At 38.3% G+C, this 15,726-nt stretch overlaps 1 protein-coding gene across 1 annotated transcript in view; it reads right to left on the bottom strand.

Annotated features, from left to right (window-relative positions):
• LOC121581833 (metalloprotease TIKI1) overlaps nucleotides 1-14,377 on the bottom strand; it is a 210,889-nt gene extending 196,512 nt beyond the window's left edge. Inside the window, exons 1-2 of the mRNA XM_041897195.1 lie at nucleotides 13,497-14,377; nucleotides 10,089-10,649 (exon numbers count right to left, since the gene is read on the bottom strand). Of these exons, the coding sequence (XP_041753129.1) occupies nucleotides 10,089-10,649; nucleotides 13,497-13,604 (669 nt within the window). The 5' untranslated portion in view covers nucleotides 13,605-14,377. The remainder of the gene's footprint in view (nucleotides 1-10,088; nucleotides 10,650-13,496) is intronic.
• Nucleotides 14,378-15,726: the final 1,349 nt, after the last annotated feature.

Raw genomic sequence — 15,726 nt, forward strand, 5'->3', positions numbered from 1 at the left:
AAATCCTGGTGTTAAACAGAGACAAGCTATTAAATCCTGGTGTTAAAACAGAGACAAGCTATTAAATCCTGGTGTTAAAACAGACAAGCTATTAAATCCTGGTGTTAAAACAGACAAGCTATTAAATCCTGGTGTTAAAACAGAGACAAGCTATTAAATCCTGGTGTTAAAACAGAGACAAGCTATTAAATCCTGGTGTTAAAACAGAGAAGCTATTAAATCCTGGTGTTAAAACAGAGATAAGCTATTAAATCCTGGCGTTAAACAAAGACAAGCTATTAAATCCTGTTGTTTAAACAGAGACAAGCTATTAAATCCTGGTGTTAAAACAGACAAGCTATTAAATCCTGGTTTTAAAACAAAACAGAGACAAGCTATTAAATCCTGCTGTTAAACAGAGTCAAGCTATTAAATCCTGGTGTTAAAACAGACAAGCTATTAAATCCTGGTGTTAAAACAGAGACAAACTATTCAATCCTGGTGTTAAAACAGAGATAAGCTAATAAATCCTGGTGTTAAACAGAGACAAGCTATTAAATCCTGGTGTTAAAACAGACAAGCTATTAAATCCTGGTGTTAAAACAGAGACAAGCTATTCAATCCTGGTGTTAAAACAGAGATAAGCTAATAAATCCTGGTGTTAAACAGAGACAAGCTTATTAAATCCTGGTGTTAAAACAGAGACAAACTATTCAATCCTGGTGTTAAAACAGAGATAAGCTAATAAATCCTGGTGTTAAACAGAGACAAGCTATTAAATCCTAGTGTTAAAACAGACAAGCTATTAAATCCTGGTGTTAAAACAGAGACAAGCTATTAAATCCTGGAGTTAAACAGAGACAAGTTATTCAATCCTGGTGTTAAAACAGAGGCAAGCTATTAAATCCTGGTGTTAAACAGAGACAAGCTATTAAATCCTGGTGTTAAAACAAAGATAAGCTATTAAATCCTGGTGTTAAACAGAGACAAGCTATTAAATCCTGGTGTTAAACAGAGACAAGCTATTAGATCCTGGTGTTAAAACAGAGATAAGCTATTCAATCCTGGTGTTAAAACAGAGACAAGCTATTAAATCCTTGTGTTAAAACAGAGACAAGCTATTAAATCCTAGTATTAAACAGAGTCAAGCTATTAAATCCTGGTGTTAAAACAGAGACAAGCTTTTAAATCCTGGTGTTAAAACAGACAAGCTATTAAATCCTGGTGTTAAAACAGAGACAAGCTTTTAAATCCTGCTGATAAACAGAGACAAGCTATTAAATCCTGGTGTTAAAACAGACAAGCTATTAAATCATAGTTTTAAAACAAAACAGAGACAAGCTATTAAATCCTGCTGTTAAACAGAGTCAAGCTATTAAATCCTGTTGTTAAAACAGAGACAAGCTATTAAATCCTGGTGTTAAAACAGACAAGCTATTAAATCATAGTTTTAAAACAAAACAGAGACAAGCTATTAAATCCTGCTGTTAAACAGAGTCAAGCTATTAAATCCTGTTGTTAAAACAGAGACAAGCTATTAAATCCTGGTGTTAAACAGAGACAAGCTATTAAATCATGGTATTAAAACAGACAAGCTATTAAATCCTGGAGTTAAAAGAGAAACAAGCTATTAAATCCTGGAATTAAAACAGAAACAAGCTATTAAATCCTGGTGTTAAACAGAGACAAGCTATTAATTCCTGTTGTTTAAACATTGACAATCTATTAAATCCTGGGGTTAAAACAGACAAGCAATTAAATCCTGGTGTTAAAACAGAGACAAGCTATTAAATCCTGGTGTTAAACAGAGACAAGCTATTAAATCCTGGTGTTAAAACAGAGACAAGCTATTAAATCCTGGTGTTAAACAGAGACAAGCTATTAAATCCTGGTATTAAAACAGACAAGCTATTAAATCCTGGTATTAAAACAGACAAGCTATTAAATCCTGGAGTTAAAACAGAAACAAGCTATTAAATCCTGGAGTTAAAACAGAAACAAGCTATTAAATCCTGGTGTTAAACAGAGACAAGCTATTAAATCCTGTTGTTTAAACAGAGATAAGCTATTAAATCCTGGTGTTAAAACAGACAAGCAATTAAATCCTGGTGTTAAAACAGAGACAAGCTATTAAATCCTGGTGTTAAAACAGAGACAAGCTATTAAATCCTGGTGTTAAACAGAGACAAGCTATTCAATCCTGGTGTTAAAACAGAGACAAGCTATTAAATCCTGGTGTTAAAACAGAGACAAGCTATTACATTCTGGTGTTAAACAGAGACAAGCTATTAAATCCTGGTATTAAAACAGACAAGCTATTAAATCCTGGAGTTAAAACAGAAACAAGCTATTAAATCCTGGTGTTAAACAGAGACAAGCTATTAAATCCTGTTGTTTAAACATTGACAAGCTATTAAATCCTGGTGTTAAAACAGACAAGCAATTAAATCCTGGTATTAAAACAGAGACAAGCTATTAAATCCTGGTGTTAAAACATACAAGCAATTAAATCCTGGTGTTAAAACAGAGACAAGCAATTAAATCCTGGTGTTAAAACAGAGACAAGCTATTAAATACTGGTGTTAAACAGAGACAAACTATTAAATCCTGGTGTTAACGTCTTAAGGATCTGACCCTTATTTTCAATTTTCGCCTAAAATCACATACCCAAATCTAACTGCCTGTAGCTCAGGACCTGAAGCAAGGATATGCATATTCTTGATACCATTTGAAAGGAAACACTTTGAAGTGTGTGGAAATGTGAAATTAATGTAGGAGAACATAACATATTAGATCTGGTAAAAGATAACACAAACAAAATAACATGCGTTGTCTATTTTATTGTATTTTATCCTCTTTGAAATGCAAGAGAAAGGCGACAATATAATATTGCAGTTTAGGCGCAATTTAGATTTTGGCCACTAGATGGGAGCAGTGTGTGTGCAAAGTTTCAGATTGATCCAGTGAAGCATTGCAATACTGGACTATTTTGTATCAAGTCTGCCCAAATGTGCCGAATTGGTCAATTGATACATTTTCAAGTACATAACTATAGAGAACATACAAAAAATGATATGGTAATACAAAATGTAAGTTTACACATTCCCAGGAATGTCATTCAAGATGGATCATTAGCTTATACACTAACTTTCACACATCTAGATGGCGGGCGGGGTGGGTGTGGAGCCAGAGACAGCAAGGGTTCAAACTGTAGAACCCAGTTCCTACATTTGAATATAAAAATTGATTCTGTCAAACAAAACTATGCTACATTTTATCTCTGGGACCCTCAGGATGACAAATCAGAGCAAGATTACTGAATGTAAATACATTATTTACCTTCAGAGGTGAATGTATCAAACCAGTTGCCGTAATACGTTTTTTGTTGTTGTGCACTCTCCTCAAACAATAGCAGTGTATTTTATCACTGTAATAGCTACTGTAAATTGGACAGTGCAGTTAGATTAACATGAATTTAAGCTTTCTGCCCATATAAGACATGTCTATGTCCTGGAAAGTTTGCTGTTACTTACAACAGTCATGCTAATCACATTAGCGCATGTTAGCTCAACTGTCCCGTATATGGGACACCGATCCCGTAGAGGTTAAACAGAGACAAGCTATTAAATCCTGGTGATAAAACAGAGACAAGCTATTCAATCCTGGTGTTAAACAGAGATAAGCTATTAAATCCGGGTGATAAAACAGAGACAAGCTATTCAATCCTGGTGTTAAACAGAGATAAGCTATTAAATCCGGGTGATAAAACAGAGACAAGCTATTCAATCCTGGTGTTAAACAGAGACAAGCTATTAAATCCTGGTGTTAAAACAGAGACAAGCTATTAAATCCTGGTGTTAAAACAGAGACAAGCTAATAAATCCTGGTGTTAAACAGAGACAAGCTATTAAATCCTGCTGTTAAAAGGAGATAAGCTTTTAAATCCTGTTGTTAAAACAGAGACAAGCTAATAAATCCTGGTGTTAAACAGAGACAAGCTATTAAATCCTGCTGTTAAAAGGAGATAAGCTTTTAAATCCTGTTGTTAAAACAGAGACAGGCTATTAAATCCTGGTGTTAAAACAGAGACAAGCTATTAAATCCTGGTGTTAAACAGAGTCAAGCTATTAAATCCTGGTGTTAAAACAGAGACAAGCTTTTAAATCCTGGTGTTAAAACAGAGTCAAGCTATTAAATCCTGGTGTTAGAACAGTGATAAGCTATTAAATCCTGGTGTTAAAACAGAGACAAGCTATTAAATCCTGTTGATAAAACAGAGTCAAGCTATTAAATCCTGGTGATAAACAGAGACAAGCTATTAAATCCTGCTGTTAAAACAGAGATAAGCTAATAAATCCTGGTGTTAAACAGAGACAAGCTATTAAATCCTGGTGTTAAAACAGACAAGCTATTAAATCCTGGTGTTAAAACAGAGACAAGCTATTAAATCCTGGTGTTAAAACAGAGATAAGCTATTAAATCCTGGTGTTTAAACAGAGACAAGCTATTAAATCCTGGTGTTAAAACAGAGACAAGCTATTAAATCCTGGTGTTAAAACAGACAAGCTATTAAATCCTGGTGTTAAAACAGACAAGCTATTAAATCCTGGTGTTAAAACAGAGACAAGCTATTCAATCCTGGTGTTAAACAGAGATAAGCTATTAAATCCTGCTGTTAAACAGAGATAAGCTTTTAAATCCTGGTGTTAAAACAGATAAGCTATTAAATCCTGGTGTTAAAACAGAGACAAGCTAATAAATCCTGGTGTTAAACAGAGACAAGCTATTAAATCCTGCTGTTAAACAGAGATAAGCTTTTAAATCCTGTTGTTAAAACAGAGACAAGCTATTAAATCCTGGTGTTAAAACAGAGACAAGCTATTAAATCCTGGTGTTAAACAGAGTCAAGCTATTAAATCCTGGTGTTAAAACAGAGACAAGCTTTTAAATCCTGGTGTTAAAACAGAGTCAAGCTATTAAATCCTGGTGTTAAAACAGAGACAAGCTATTAAATCCTGGTGATAAAACAGAGTCAAGCTATTAAATCCTGGTGATAAACAGAGACAAGCTATTAAATCCTGGTGTTAAACAGAGACAAGCTATTAAATCCTGGTGTTAAAACAGTGATAAGCTATTAAATCCTGGTGTTAAAACAGAGACAAGCTATTAAATCCTGTTGATAAAACAGAGTCAAGCTATTAAATCCTGGTGATAAACAGAGACAAGCTATTAAATCCTGGTGTTAAAACAGAGATAAGCTATTAAATCCTGGTGTTTAAACAGAGACAAGCTATTAAATCCTGGTGTTAAGACAGAGACAAGCTATTAAATCCTGGTGTTAAAACAGAGACAAGCTATTAAATCCTGGTGTTAAAACAGACAAGCTATTAAATCCTGGTGTTAAAACAGAGACAAGCTATTACATCCTGGTGTTAAAACAGAGATAAGCTATTAAATCCTGGTGTTTAAACAGAGACAAGCTATTAAATCCTGGTGTTAAAACAGAGACAAGCTATTAAATCCTGGTGTTAAAACAGACAAGCTATTAAATCCTGGTGTTAAAACAGACAAGCTATTAAATCCTGGTGTTAAAACAGAGACAAGCTATTAAATCCTGGTGTTAAAACAGAGATAAGCTGTTAAATCCTGGTGTTAAAACAGAGACAAGCTATTAAATCCTGGTGTTAAAACAGAGACAAGCTATTAAATCCTGGTGTTAAAACAGACAAGCTATTGAATCCTGGTGTTAAAACAGACAAGCTATTAAATCCTGGTGTTAAAACAGAGACAAGCTATTAAATCCTGGTGTTAAAACAGAGATAAGCTATTAAATCCTGGTGTTAAACAGAGACAAGCTATTACATCCAGTTGTTTAAACAGAGACAAGCTATTAAATCCTGGTGTTTAAACAGAGACAAGCTATTCAATCCTTGTGATAAACAGAGTCAAGCTATTAAATCCTGGTGTTAAAACAGACAAGCTATTAAATCCTCAACAAGCTTTACAGCCCTGCAAAGGCCCAGGGCAGTAAGGAAGAGGAGATGGGATATGGAAAGGCCCAGGGCAGTAAGGAAGAGGAGATGGGATATGGAAAGGCCCAGGGCAGTAAGGAATAGGAGATGGGATATGGAAAGGCCCTGGGCAGTAAGGAAGAGGAGATGGGATATGGAAAGGCCCAGGGCAGTAAGGAAGAGGAGATGGGATATGGAAAGGCCCAGGGCAGTTAGGAGGAGGAGATGGGATATGGAAAGGCCCAGGGCAGTAAGGAAGAGGAGATGGGATATGGAAAGGCCCAGGGCAGTAAGGAAGAGGAGATGGGATATGGAAAGGCCCAGGGCAGTAAGGAGGGGAGATGGGATATGGAAAGGCCCAGGGCAGTAAGGAAGAGGAGATGGGATATGGAAAGGCCCAGGGCAGTAAGGAAGAGGAGATGGGATATGGAAAGGCCCAGGGCAGTAAGGAGGGGAGATGGGATATGGAAAGGCCCAGGGCAGTAAGGAAGAGGAGATGGGATATGGAAAGGCCCAGGGCAGTAAGGAAGAGGAGATGGGATATGGAAAGGCCCAGGGCAGTAAGGAAGAGGAGATGGGATATGGAAAGGCCCAGGGCAGTAAGGAAGAGGAGATGGGATATGGAAAGGCCCAGGGCAGTAAGGAAGAGGAGATGGGATATGGAAAGGCCCAGGGCAGTAAGGAAGAGGAGATGGGATATGGAAAGGCCCAGGGCAGTAAGGAAGAGGAGATGGGATATGGAAAGGCCCAGGGCAGTAAGGAAGAGGAGATGGGATATGGAAAGGCCCAGGGCAGTAAGGAAGAGGAGATGGGATATGGAAAGGCCCAGGGCAGTAAGGAAGAGGAGATGGGATATGGAAAGGCCCAGGGGCAGTAAGGAAGAGGAGATGGGATATGGAAAGGCCCAGGGCAGTAAGGAAGAGGAGATGGGATATGGAAAGGCCCAGGGCAGTAAGGAAGAGGAGATGGGATATGGAAAGGCCCAGGGCAGTAAGGAGGAGGAGATGGGATATGTTTTCCAAGAGGTATCTACTCTGGGACAAAAAGGTATTGTTGGAAACAGGTGGCAATATCTGATCACCTTTCAGTTGAGCATCCTGTCCAGGGTGTGTACATCAAGCTGCCTCAAGCTACTGAAACAGGAGATAGCCTCTCTCTCTCTCTGCCCTGTGGGCCATTCTGGATTGGACAAGGCTTACTTCATTTTCAGTTAACTGATCAAATGACACCAAGAGACAAAATGAAGCCTCTTCTAACAATAGCCGTAAAATGGGAGAATTAAAACTGTGACTGAATGAATATACTACATCATTTCACATAGTGTCTCCGACATCTCTCTGACATCCATCCCTACAGATATACAACACCTAATGTTTCGGTTGTGTAAACCTGTTTAAATGACACCAAGAGACACAAATAAAAGCCTCTTCTGACACTATGACAATAGCACCATAAATTGGGAGAATTAGAACTGTGAATACTAAGTCCCTTTTGTATGGTCTCACTGACATCCACACAGTCTATCTGTCTGACATCCATCCCTACAGACAGACAGACAGACAGACAGACAGACAGACAGACAGACAGACAGACAGACAGACAGACAGACAGACAGAGGAATGTGGAGGAATCTAATATCTGTCTGTTTGGTCAACAAGACATAAGAAACCAAGCACCTCAGTGTGAAATGTACCCGTTCCTGAGAGGGAGCAGTGAAGGCATGAAGACAAGACAACCTCTGTGTTCCAAATGGCACCCTATTCCCTATGTACTGCACTACTTTCGACCAGAGCCCCATGGATATGGTATAGGAATAGGGTGCCATTTGGGATGCAATCATCCTCTTCGGTCTGGAAATCAATACGGCAGACGTGACCGTCAATAGAACTGCAGTGTCTGAAGGGGTATTATGAGTTCACCCTGTCAATCAAACTTTTTCCTTTTGGAGAGATAGGATGTGCTTGACGGGCTGCCATAGGACTCTGGTCAAAGATGCACTATCTAGGGAATATGGTGCCATTTCAGAAACAGCCTACATCAAATCAAATCAAACATCACTGTTCCATTCTTCTGTTGAAACATCGCTGTTCCATTCTTCAGTTGAAACATCGCTGTTCCATTCTTCAGTTGAAACATCGCTGTTCCATTCTTCAGTTGAAACATCGCTGTTCCATTCTTCAGTTGAAACATCGCTGTTCCATTCTTCAGTTGAAACATCGCTGTTCCATTCTTCAGTTGAAACATCGCTGTTCCATTCTTCAGTTGAAACATCGCTGTTCCATTCTTCAGTTGAAACATCGCTGTTCCATTCTTCAGTTGAAACATCGCTGTTCCATTCTTCAGTTGAAACATCGCTGTTCCATTCTTTAGTTGAAACATCACTCATTAGAGAATCTAATCTGATTACCAACCAGTTCAGACAGATTTTCTGCTGTGGGCAAACTCAATGGCAGCTCGCCTAAATGGTGGCCAAGCAGAGTGGAAAAGAAGGACATCCATTGTATTCACATGGGCTCATCCTTTCATAGCATGCGTCCCAAATGGCACCCTTTTCCCTTTGTAGTGCCTTACTTTCCTTCTGGGCCCTGGTCAAAAGTAGTGCACTATATAGGGTATCATTTGGGACCCATCCATAGAGAGAGAGAGACCATTTACATAATCATAACACTATCAACCCCCAAACTAAAACAAATACAGGTGGAATATTTTGGTTGGTTTTTGTTTAAGGTATCTGTAACCAACAGATGCATATCTGTATTCCCAGTCATGTGAAATCCATCAACTATTTCCTTATATGAACTGTAACTCAGTAAAATCTTTGAAATTGTTGCATGCTGCGTTTATATTTTTGTTCAGTTTAAGTTAAAATCACTAGTGCTATTGAAAAGCTCCACGCTTGGTTTAACATGGTGCTAAAGTATTTTTGGCTTAGAAATAACTCTCTCATATCTCAACCACTGATGGGAATGAAGGAGAGAGTGTGAGAGAGAGAGAGAGAGAGAGAGAGAGAGAGAGAGAGAGAGAGAGAGAGAGAGAGAGAGAGAGAGAGAGAGAGAGAGAGAGAGAGAGAGAGAGAGAGAGAGAGCGAGAGAGAGAGAGAGAGGTGAGAGAGAGAGAGAGAGAGAGAGAGAGAGAGAGAGAGAGAGAGAGAGGTGTGTGAGAGAGAGAGGGAGAGAGAGAGAGAGAGTGTGTGTGAGAGAGAGAGAGAGAGAGAGAGAGAGAGAGAGAGAGAGAGAGAGAGAGAGAGAGAGAGAGAGAGAGAGAGAGAGAGAGAGAGAGAGAGAGAGAGAGAGAGAGAGTGAGAGAGAGAGGGAGAGAGAGAAAGAGAGAGAGAAGGAGAGCGAGAGAGAGAGCGAGAGATAGGCAATTTAATCCTAATTCTTCACATTCTCATCTGTATAAACCAAGGTTATAATGCTGTAGATTGTGTTTTTATATTAATTTTTATTTCTATTCGTTTTTCAATTTTTATTTGAAATCCAGTTTAGTTTCAGTTCGTTTTCTGACCTGATTTGCTCATTTTTATTCAGTTATCGTTATATAAAGATATTTATATTTCGTTTTTATATTATTTCGTTTTAATTTTAGTGTTAGTGACAAAAAGCATGGCTGGGAGGCTAGGAAACATTTGTGTTGTATAGTGGGGGGGTTGTCACTTCTTGCCACTGGGAGGCAGTAATACACCAGGTGATGGGTCAGATCATAGCCTGGGTTAGGTTCAAATTACAAAGTCAATCTCAATGTGACTTAGATGTAAAAGGAATAGCGCCGAGACTGGTGAACAAAATATGGTGGAAAGAAACTCTCTGTCGCCCATGTTTACACCACTGAGGTACAGGGCTTTATTACACCAATACAATCCCTTTTAACGTGTAAGAAGAATCAAGTTAGCTACCCTAACCGATGTTTCCCTGTTAGCTAGTGATGGTGATGCTAGGCCTATTTGAAACATCACCATCTCCTGGCAGGATTTACGGTATTTACCCGGCAGATTCAGTAGTTTAAAACCCTCCAACATATAGGGAATGGGGCTCTGGTCAAAAAAGTAGAGCCGCATGATATGGGAAATAAGGTTAAGGTTCAGACGGACCCACTCACCTGAGAGAAGTTGAGTCCGTTGAGCGGGTGACACTGCTCCTCCACTTTCTCCACGGCTCCTGTCCTCTTCCCCATCCTCTCTGCCTCCTGGGCCAGGTACAGATCCAACACCGGGACCCCCCTTGTCTTAACGTCCGCCTCCGTCAACGAGTTCACCATCAACATCACCCACACGGGCCTCTTCCTCTCCCAGTTCCCCGCTATCGCATTGAACAGGTAGTCAGCGTAGAGACCTTTACCCCTCTGGTCAGGAGTCATCCAGGACGGCATCATGAGCTTGACGTACTCCAAGTGCCTCTTGAGGCGTCTGTAGATGTCCCTGGGTAGAACGTCCTGTAGGGTTCCCCCCTGGGGAAGGAGCTGGCAGCTGGTCAGGGCTGAGATGGTGTAGGGGTCAGTTAGGTCCAGCTCCAAGTACACCATGTTGCTCTCCTGGAAAGCCTTCTTGGAGTTCTCCGGGATAAAGTCCCAGACGCGTGTGTAAGGGACGTGAATCGTGCCGTAGAAGTAGGACGGAGGGTTACGTTTGATGGTCCACAGGAAAGAGTTCAGATCGCTTTGCTGCCGACGGCGAAAGAAGAAGAAAAACAGACATGAGTGAATTAGTATTATTATTACCAGGCTATAAACAACATTAGTATTATTATTACCAGGCTATAAACCACATTAGTATTATTATTACCAGGCTATAAACCACATTAGTATTATTATTACCAGGCTATAAACCACATTAGTATTATTATTACCAGGCTATGAACCACATTAGTATTATTATTACCAGGCTATAAACCACATTAGTATTATTATAACCAGGCTATAAACCACGTTAGTATTATTATTACCAGGCTATAAACCACATTAGTATTATTATTACCAGGCAATAAACCACATTAGTATTATTATTACCAGGCTATAAACCACATTAGTATTATTATTACCAGGCTATAAACCACATTAGTATTATTATTACCAGGCTATAAACCACATTAGTATTATTATTACCAGGCTATAAACCACATTAGTAGTATTATTACCAGGCTATAAACCACATTAGTATTATTATTATTACCAGGCTATAAACCACATTAGTAGTATTATTACCAGGCTATAAACCACATTAGTATTATTATTATTACCAGGCTATAAACCACATTAGTAGTATTATTACCAGGCTATAAACCACATTAGTATTATTATTACCAGGCTATAAACCACATTAGTATTATTATTATTACCAGGCTATAAACCACATTAGTAGTATTATTACCAGGCTATAAACCACATTAGTAGTATTATTACCAGGCTATAAACCACATTCGTATTATTATTATTATTACCAGGCTATAAACCACATTAGTATTAGTATTATTACCAGGCTATAAACCACATTAGTAGTATTATTACCAGGCTATAAACCACATTCGTATTATTATTATTATTACCAGGCTATAAACCACATTAGTATTAGTATTACCAGGCTATAAACCACATTAGTAGTATTATTACCAGGCTATAAACCACATTATTATTATTATTACCAGGCTATAAACCACATTAGTAGTATTATTACCAGGCTATAAACCACATTAGTAGTATTATTACCAGGCTACACAACCACATTAGTATTATTATTACCAGGCTATAAACCACATTAGTATTATTATTACCAGGATATAAACCACATTAGTATTATTATTACCAGGCTATAAACCACATTAGTATTATTATTACCAGGCTATAAACCACATTAGTATTATTATTACCAGGCTATAAACCACATTAGTATTATTATTACCAGGCTATAAACCACATTAGTATTATTATTACCAGGCTATAAACCACATTAGTAGTATTATTACCAGGCTATAAACCACATTAGTATTATTATTACCAGGCTATAAACCACATTAGTATTATTATTACCAGGCTATAAACCACATTAGTATTATTATTACCAGGCTATAAACCACATTAGTAGTATTATTACCAGGCTATAAACCACATTAGTATTATTATTACCAGACTACACAACCACATTAGTATTATTATTACCAGGCTATAAACCACATTAGTAGTATTATTACCAGGCTATAAACCACATTATTATTATTATTACCAGGCTACACAACCACATTAGTATTATTATTACCAGGCTATAAACCACATTAGTATTATTATTACCAGGCTATAAACCACATTAGTATTATTATTACCAGGCTATAAACCATATTAGTATTATTATTACCAGGCTATAAATCACATTAGTATTATTATTACCAGGCTATAAACCACATTAGTATTATTATTACCAGGCTATAAACCACATTAGTAGTATTATTACCAGGCTATAAACCACATTAGTATTATTATTACCAGGCTATACAACCACATTAGTATTATTATTACCAGGCTATAAACCACATTAGTAGTATTATTACCAGGCTATAAACCACATTAGTAGTATTATTACCAGGCTATAAACCACATTAGTATTATTATTACCAGGCTATACAACCACATTAGTATTATTATTACCAGGCTATAAACCACATTAGTAGTATTATTACCAGGCTATAAACCACATTATTATTATTATTATTACCAGGCTACAAACCACATTAGTATTATTATTACCAGGCTATACAACCACATTAGTAGTATTATTACCAGGCTATAAACCACATTATTATTATTATTATTATTATTACCAGGCTACAAACCACATTAGTATTATTATTACCAGGCTATAAACCACATTAGTATTATTATTACCAGGCTATAAACCACATTAGCGTTTTTTGGTCAACCCAAAAACCTGATCATATAATGTCATTTATGTGAACAATAGTTTTATGGCTGCGTGTGTGTGATGTCATTCACCAACTATGTCACTAAAGTTTGTTTTTTTAAAGATATGGACAAACAAACCATTTTAATAGGTGGCCCTTCTAAAACAGACTTACAATAAACACAAAGAACTACTAGTTCTCATCCATTGCAAATAGACAGTGGGAACATTTTCGCTATTTAAATCGACTGAGACTGTTGATTCTAAATGTGGTAGGCTATTTGATGCTCGTTAATGGCCTGATAATGTCTTATTTACAGTACACTAGACTAACACAATACACATCTGATATGAACTGCGCTCTCTGAGGAAATGGAAACTTTACAGGTTGAATGGATGAATGAACTAGTCTAAATAACCCATTGTGTAAATAAAAAAGTGAACGGAAGAAGAATCATATAACATAGTTATAGCCAAAACTGGACAGTGGACATTCAGATAGGCCTACTGAAATCCCAGTTCGTTTAAATACTAACTGTTTCATTGGAGAGAGAAAAATGATAATTTACTTAGATGTAAGACTCGTTATATTAGAGAGAAAGTGATATTAGGCCACTTACTTTCTTATTTAGCTCGCAGTTAGAGGACTCCCGGAGGCTCCATTGGTCAGCTCCGTTCACCAGTAATATCAGGAATGCTTGAATAAATGTGACCCAAGAGATCAGCATCGTAACTCCAAACGTGCACGCTATTTTCACGTGTCGTCGCAAGATGAAGCTACCCAAAAACAATTCGCTCCGGGGAAACAGACTAAATTAATTTCAAAATGTCAGTTCCATGGAAATAATAAGTCAAACACGCCGACATATAACCTATCTACCTTCCTGCCGCCGGAAGAACTCATGTTTGAGTGAAATTGCTTTCAATACTTAACTTGAGTGTTTGTTTTTTCACTTCTGTGAAAAAGCATTGACGTTATTTGGTGGCTATGTCGTCATGCTGTTTGTCTTGATTCTGACACTTTCCCTCATATCTGATAATAAGGTGCCTTGCATGGCACTCGAGGGAAACCTACAACTTTCTCCGCGATAGTAGGCTAGACTACAAGTCCTCAATAAGATACATCAAATCTATCTTTCCCGTGTTTTATAGCCCACTCACTCTTAGGACGGAGCAGACTGCGCACGATGAGTACGTTTGTATCCAAAGTGCACGCGAGCAACAGGTTTTATTCTAAACTAAAACTACGTGCAACTCCGAAATGAGCGGTGGAAATCCTTCTCGCTGCGATGCTCTTACTCTGCTCTACTTCCAAACACAGGCCCGCAGATGCAACTTATTGTACCAGTGTTGTTCGAAATTCGAACATTGTAACACTTTCTTTAGAATCGGTTGTCCAACTCCAAAGCGGCATCAACCGTCCGCGAATCCTCGAAGAAACTGGATAAACGTTCTTTATCGTGTGTCGTCTGTGTTTCCATAACTCCAGACTGCCCCTCATTACTCCCTCACAGTGTCGCTGGAGTGGGAGCATCTCTGTCAGGCTCAAGGCATGGGGCATACCTACCCTCCAAGCCCCCTCCTCTCGCCACCCCCCTCCCCCTTGCACACGCACACTGTGCAATCTGATTTAACATCTCACCCCTCCGCAGGTCGTGGCGGGATATATAAGGAGCACACGCATTCACTTCAAAAGTAGAAACCGAGTACGGCTGTTCTATTCCTCCTGGCTTTTATCAGGGGCTTTCAAGGCATGCTGGACCGGGTTGTAGTGTCGTTTCCAGAGAACCCTCTATGATCCCCAACAGTAGGTTAGCTACAGTGATAGTTGGACAAATGATTTCACACCCAGTAAACAATTACAACGTATTAGGTGACTGAAAATTAATACCGTTTTTTTTTTTTTTTATAATAGCACACGTATTACCTTTATTTAACCAGGAAGCCTAGGCCTAACTTATCAAATAGCAAATAATAATTATTACCATTATTATGGTAAATCACTGATTCTCCTTTATTGAGTGGGCTAGGGATAATCGCTGTATTGACTATTAGCGGAGCCGCAATTGAGGAGGGCAGGCGGGGGTGTTGGATTACCTTGTAGTTCCATAATGTCCTGCTAATGTCCTACCTGCTAAACCACCACGACATTACCACCAGAATACACCCGCAGAGGCCACCACTCCGCTCTGCAGAGGCCACCACTCCGCTCTGCAGAGGCCACCACTCCGCTCTGCAGAGGCCACCACTCCGCCCTGAGAACGTTCTGTCCGCAAATACAACTCTCACAGCACGCAGTTAATAGCCGACATGTTGATGAATAGGGTAAAGAGACAGACTCTATGTAAATACAAATATTGAGTAAAGACAAAGACAGTTGGTTTGTTGGTAAATAAATCCTATGGTTACACAATACAATCGACAGTACTATAAGTTGTCTGGCAATGGGCAATAGCCACTATAAAATGGTCCTATGTTTATAATTTCCTTCTTGTCAATGGGAATTTATCAGACAATTTTTCATTGATTTATTTTAAACAAGTTTATTAAGTGTATTAAACTATATACACTGAACAAAAATATAAACGCAACATGTGTTGGTCCCATGTTTCATGAACTGAAATACAAAATCCCAGAAATCTTCCATACACACAAAAAGCTTATTTATCTCAAATTTTGTGCACACATTTCTTTACATTACTGTTAGTGAGCATTTCTCCTTTGCCAAGATAATCCATCCACCTGACAGGTGTGGCATATCAAGAAGCTGATTAAACAGCATGATCATTACACAGGTGCACCTTGTGCTATTATGCAGTTTTGTCAAACAACACAATGCCACAGATGTCT

This window comes from Coregonus clupeaformis, unplaced genomic scaffold, assembly GCF_020615455.1.
Source record: "Coregonus clupeaformis isolate EN_2021a unplaced genomic scaffold, ASM2061545v1 scaf0370, whole genome shotgun sequence".
In the NCBI taxonomy this organism is placed as follows: Eukaryota; Metazoa; Chordata; class Actinopteri; order Salmoniformes; family Salmonidae; genus Coregonus; species Coregonus clupeaformis.